Below are 6,093 nucleotides of genomic sequence, written 5' to 3'. Positions count from 1 at the left end.
GTATCTGCTCAAGTGTTGTAGGAATATGCATTTCGCAGGAAGCCTTTAATCAAGCGACAGAAGCTGATATCAGAACTCCATAAAAGAGGACTGTGGAGACAATGACTCCTGATTATAGTGGTCACCCAAAGAGGTATCTTACATTAGTAGAAGGAGCGGTCCCAGGCTGTGGTGGATGTAGTGAGGATGCTGAGCAAGAGGAATACAGAAGGACTCAAGTTGCATCCCCGCTGCCAATTTTAGGAGGCCCTTATGGACTACAATCACATGAGGGTCACCCTGACTTCCAACTTGGAATTCTCGAAGAGACTAGGACCTTGATGTAAGACAAGCAGCTTCATAAAGCAGAGAGTAGATTTACAGGTTTCATCACGTATCAATGTGAGGATGTGAAAGTGCACTCACAGTAGCACACACTGCATCGAAGGAGGCCCTGGAAAATCTCTGTCGCTGTGCTCCCCAGGAAGCTCAGGGCACAGATGTCAGGTTGATTTCAGTCTGGAAATTCTCAGTGAGGTGAGGCCTCTGTCTAATAGGATCAGCCTAGTTTCGTGGGTGGACGAATCTGAGCCCAAGCAGGACCTCAGATGACAATGATGTGTTAGAGGGGACCCCTGGAGAGGGAGCCAAACAGCATTCTGTAAATTCTTAGCTCTGAAAGAAGAGCTACTTCTGAGTGGTCCCCTCATTCCACCTGTGTGAACTCAGGGAGGGCAAGGCCTTCTCTAGCAGGATAGGGCCCCAGATCTGCAGAGGGATGTCATCTTGACCATAACTGGACTTAAGGTGAGGACGATCAGTGCTAATGAGAGGATCTCTCCCCAGAGAGGGAGGCTTACAGAGTGGTGCCCCTCCTGACAAGCAGAGATTCTCAGAGCAGTGCCCTGATACCTTCCACTAGGGACTTAGGTTGGAGAAGGAAACGGCAACCCACTCCAGTGTTCTTGCCTGGAGAATCCCAGGGATGGGGGAGCCTGGTGGGCTTACATCTATGGAGTCGTACAGAGTTGGACATGACTGAGGAGACATAGCAGCAGCAGTAGCAGAGACTTGGGAAGGCAAGGGCTTTGTTTGAGGGCTGTAGGACTTGTGTTCATAGATGGAGGCGTTTGGGGCTCTGATAAACTGCACACGGAGGACCCTGAGAGAAAATCCAGGGATGGATGAATATTGAGCTACCGGCGTTCCCGTGGCACACCGCCCTTGCCGTCGACCCCGGGCGACCTCACGTAGGACCGTACGCAGCTCCCTCCACTTCCGCTTCGAAGGCAAGGAGCTCGACCGGTAGCTGCAGCGACCCTATGGCAGAGACTTAGGGTCCAGGACTCCTCTGGAACCAAGGTGAGGACCTGAATGTGGCTGAAGGGACTTTCCCAACCCTTCCAGTAATAAAAGTGACCCATCCACATCCCACCCCTGTGATATGGCTCTTGTGGGCCCCTCTGAGCTATAGGCTGGATGTGGTCTAGAGTGTCTCAGGCTAAGGCGTTGGTCTGTGGGGGTAGGCCCAGATTCTACCCCCGGAGGTGGTCTAGGACCTAGATAATGGCCCTGAGGGCTGAGGAGCAGAGTTCGACACTGCAAGGGGGCCACACTGAGCGAGTCCCCTATACTGGGCTCTAGGAGGCCTCGGGTAAACTGGCTAACTGTGGTGCCCCCTGGTGTCCACTGGAGGTGGTTTTAGTGACATGACAGCCTTGCTCTAACAGAATAAAACCAGTTCAACAAAGGGAGCTAGTCCCCAACATGATTCATGGTTGTGACGCTGAGTAAGGATGGCTGCCACTTCCATAAGAAACGGGGCTGCATAAAATGCCAGCCCTGTTTTCAGGCCTGGGAGAATTGGGCGTTTTGACATGACCCTTGCCCGGACATCTCAGGGAAGTGAGCGACCAGGTCAAAGGAGGCAGCCTCAGGTTGGCAAGGGAGGCTTTCAGATTTGGAAGGGTCATGGTGAGAACCTCGGGGGCTATGGGGATGTTCCACACCACATCATTCGGACCAAATCCTCCCTGTCGTCATCCTTTCGGTCCCCAGTTTGGGCTAAGGAGTGGTCAGCGAAGGGAGTGTTCAGCAGAGGGAGAACTCTCAGACCCTGTCATGAGTCAAATGTAGACCTTGGTTACTTCCATGTCCTGGCTATTGTAAATAGTGCTGCAGTGAACATTTGAGTACAAGTGTCTTTTTCCATTACCCTTTCCTTGGGGTATATGCCCAGTAGTGGGATTGTTGGCTCATGTGGTAGTTTTATTCCTAGTTTTTTATGCAGAGTGAATTAAGTCAGAAAGAGGAAAGCCAATATCATATATTAATGCATTTATATTGAATCCAGAAAGATGATACTGATGAACCTCTTTGCAGGGCAGCCTGGAGATGCAGACATAGAGAACACACTCATGGACACAGTGGGGGAAGGAGTGGGAGGGGCAGATTGAGAGAGTAACATTGAAAATGTACACATTACCATATGTAAAATAAATAACCAGTGGGAATTAGTTTTGTGACTCAGGGAGCTCAAAGCCAGTTCTCTGACAGCTTAAGAGGGTTGGGATGGGGTGGGAGGTGGGAGAGAGTTTTGAGAGGGGGGGGATATACAGTATACCTATGGCTGATTCATATTGATGTGGGGCAGAAGATAACACAATATTGTAAAGATATTATCCTTCCGTTAAAAATAAATAAATTTGTTTTAAAAAAGACATATAGAAGAAAAGAGGAGCAAAAAAAATTTTAACTTTGAATTGGGATCTTGGATGGGACCACAGGAACATCAAGCTGCCTGCAACAGCTTCCATTCTTAGGAGACCCTGTTTGGGAAGATGAGGCCATCTTCTCTTCCTCCTGTTGGGACACAGGGTGATTGGCTTTTACTATCACATAGGTATCAGTTCAGGAGAAAGAGGAGGTTCTCTGCCAGGAGCTCAGTTGAGGAACCTGAGTGAAGACTCAGAGCATGCGTCCCAACCCTTGGATTTCAGCCCAGGAAATCTCAGGGATGTGCTGTGAGGTTGAACATCTGCTTTACTGTTTTATACCAAGTCTAGGGGAGGGGAAATGTCTAGTCTGAAGGTGCAGCCACCAATCAGCAAGTGGAGAATAGTGCCCAGCGTTTTAAGGAGCCAAGGTAAGGACCAGGAATGATGATCCCAGTGAACTCAGGGTAGAAAAGACCTTACTGAGCTCTCAGCACTGGGTATCTCCTGGGAGGGAGGTAGACTGAGGCATCCCTTCACTTGCTTCTGGATCATGTGGAGGTCTGAAGTGTCTGCATCAGAGTAGCAGAGAGAAGGGTGCGCAGGCTCCACTAGGACTTGATGTGATAATACTGAAGATGAGCTGAGAGGACCCCACTGCCAGCCCCTGCTGTCACCTCAGTAAATCCAAAGCAGGGCTGAGAGGACGCAGAGGAAAAGTAAGGCCTCTGTTCTTCCTCTGGGATTCTCAGGGGACAGGCTGAGCAGGAAAACAGGAGGCTTGTGGGTTCCTAGGGCAGTGTCCTCAAGGACACCTGCAGAGGCGGCCTTTGATTAAGCCAAGGTAGAATCTCCCTGTTTTAAGGTGCTCATGTCACCCCATTCTCCATCCTCCAGGTGCCCCAATCTCCTGTCTATTGGCCCAGACCCCTGCCTGCGGTCCCTGACCACAGCCATCATGCCTCGTGGGCAGAAGAGTAAGCACTGTGCTTGTGAGAAACGTCACCAGGACCAGGCTAAGACCCAGGGTCTTCATGATCAGGCTACCACATCTCAGGGAGAAGAGACCGCCTCCTCCTCCCCTCCTGATTCAGAGAGCGCTCCCTCAAGCTCGTCTGTTGCTGGCACCCCGAAGGGGCCTCAGGGAGCCCAAAGCACCACCAGTGCTGCTGCAGGTGCTATACGCAAAAGATCTGGTGTCGGTGGCGCAGCACGCTCGAGATCTGGTGTCGGTGGCGCAGCACACTCAAGATATGGTATAGGTAGTGCAGCACGCTCAAGATCTGGTGTAGGTGCTGAGGGCCAAGTTCAGGAAGGTGAAAATTCCTCCCAGGCCTCAGCTGCTGCTGAGAGCTGTCACACAGATCTTCTGACCAGGGAGTCAGAGAGTTTGGTGCGGTACATGCTGTTTAAGTATAAGATGAGGGAGCTCATTAAGAGGTCAGACATGCTGAAGGTTATCTACAGAAGTTACAGGGAGCAATTCCCTGAGATCCTCAGCAGGGCCTCTGAGCACATGGAGCTGGTGTTTGGCCTGGTGCTGAAGGAAGTCAGGCCCAACAGTCACTGCTATACCCTGGTGAGCAACCTAGATCTCAGCGACAGTGAGTCTATGAGAGGTGACTGGGGGCTGCCAAAGAATGGTCTTCTGATGCCCCTGCTGGGTGTCATCTACCTGAATGGTCACCACGCCTCTGAGGAGGAGATCTGGAAGTTCCTGAATTTGTTGAGCATCTATGATGGAAGAAGGCACTTCATCTTTGGAGATCCCAGGAAGCTCATCACAGAAGATCTGGTGCTGGAAGAGTACCTGGAGTACCGCCAGGTGCCTGGCAGTGATCCCCCTCGCTATGAATTCCTGTGGGGTCCTAAAGCCCTCATAGAAAACAGCAAGACAAAAGTCCTGCAGATTTTGACGAAGGTCAATGATTCAGTCCCCGACACCTTACTGCCACATTATGAGGACTCTTGGAGAGAGGAGGTAGAGAGCTCTGGAGCCAAAGCTGCAGCCGGGACTGGCCCTTCTGCCTCAGTCAGCACTGGCCCTCACTTGGCCAGTGCTGGACTTTCTGACTCGGCCAGACCTGGCACTTCTGCTGCAGCTAGGGCTGATATGTCTGCCATGCCCGGCCCGGCCCTCCTACCTAGGACAGTGCTGGCCATCCTGCCTCAGCCAGACCTGGCACATCAGCCTCGGCCAGGGCTGACATGTCTGCAAGGGCCAGTTCTGGCCCTTCTGCCTCGGCCAGTGCTGGACCTTCTGCCTTGGCCAGACCTGGCACTTCTGGTGCAGCCAGGGCTGGCACTTTGGTCTCGGCCAGTGCTGACATGTCTGCCAGGGCCAGGCCTGGCCCTTCTTCCTCAGCCAGTGATGGCCCCCGCCTTGTCCAGACCTGGTACTGCTGCTGCAACCGGGGATGGCACTTTGGCCTCGGCCAGTGCTGACATGTCTGCCAAAGCCAGGCCTGGCACTTCTGCTGCAGCCAGGGCTGGCACTTCAGCCCAGCCAGGGCTGGCTCTTCTGCTTTGGCCAGACATGGCACTTCTGCTGCAGCCAGGGCTGGCACTTCAGCCTCGGCCAGGGCTGACATGTCTGCCAAGGCCAGGCCTGGCACTTTTGCCTCGGCCACTGTTGGCCCTTCTGCCTTGGCCAGACCTGGCACTCATGCTACAGCCAGGGCTGGCACTTCGGCCTCGGCCAGGGCTGACATGTCTGCCAGGGCCAGGCCTGGCCCTTTTGCCTTGGTCAGTGCTGGCCCTTCGGCCTTGGCCAGACCTGGCACTTCTGCTGCAGACATGGCTGGCCCTTCTGCCTTGGCCAGACCTGGCACTTTTGCCTCAGCCAGGGCTGGCCCTTCTGCCTTGGCCAGACCTGGTACATATGGTGCAGCCAGGGCTAGCACTTTGGCCTCGGCCAGTGCTGACATGTCTGCCAGGGCCAGGCCTGGCCCTTCTGCCTCAGCCAGTGCTGGCCCTTCTGCCACGGCCAGAATGGCAATTCTGCTGCAGCCAGGGCTGACATGTCTTCCATGGCAACGCCTGGCCCTTCTGCCTCAGCCAGTGCTGGCCCCTCTGCCTTGGCCAGACCAGGCACTTCTGCTGCAGCCAGGGCTGGCACTTTGGCCTCGGCCAGTGCTGACATGTCTGCCAAGGCCAGGCCTCCCACTTCTGCTGCAGCCAGGGCTGGCACTTCGGCCACAGCCAGGGCTGACATGTCTGCCAGGGCCAGGCTTGGCCCTTTTGCCTCGGCCAGTGCTGGCCCTTCTGCCTTGCCAGACTTGGCACTTCTGCTGCATCCAGGGCTGACATGTCTGCCAGGGCCAGGCTTGGCCCTTCTGTCTCAGCCAGCGCCAGCCCTTCTGCCTTGGCCATTGCTGGCCTTTTTGCCTTGGCCAGACCT

At 54.0% G+C, this 6,093-nt stretch overlaps 1 protein-coding gene across 1 annotated transcript; it reads left to right on the top strand.

Annotated features, from left to right (window-relative positions):
* Window positions 1–1,163: 1,163 nt before the first annotated feature.
* LOC129640190 (melanoma-associated antigen B2-like) lies at window positions 1,164–5,138 on the top strand. Its single transcript, XM_055565413.1, has 3 exons — window positions 1,164–1,237; window positions 3,591–4,903; window positions 4,987–5,138. Exons 1-3 carry the CDS (start codon window positions 1,164–1,166, stop codon window positions 5,136–5,138), a joined length of 1,539 nt encoding a protein of 512 aa, XP_055421388.1.
* Window positions 5,139–6,093: the final 955 nt, after the last annotated feature.

Source organism: Bubalus kerabau, chromosome X (genome assembly GCF_029407905.1).
Source record: "Bubalus kerabau isolate K-KA32 ecotype Philippines breed swamp buffalo chromosome X, PCC_UOA_SB_1v2, whole genome shotgun sequence".
NCBI lineage: Eukaryota > Metazoa > Chordata > Mammalia > Artiodactyla > Bovidae > Bubalus > Bubalus kerabau.
The sequence above is the reverse complement of the archived record's forward strand: the minus strand, read 5'-3'. Positions and strand labels throughout refer to the sequence as shown.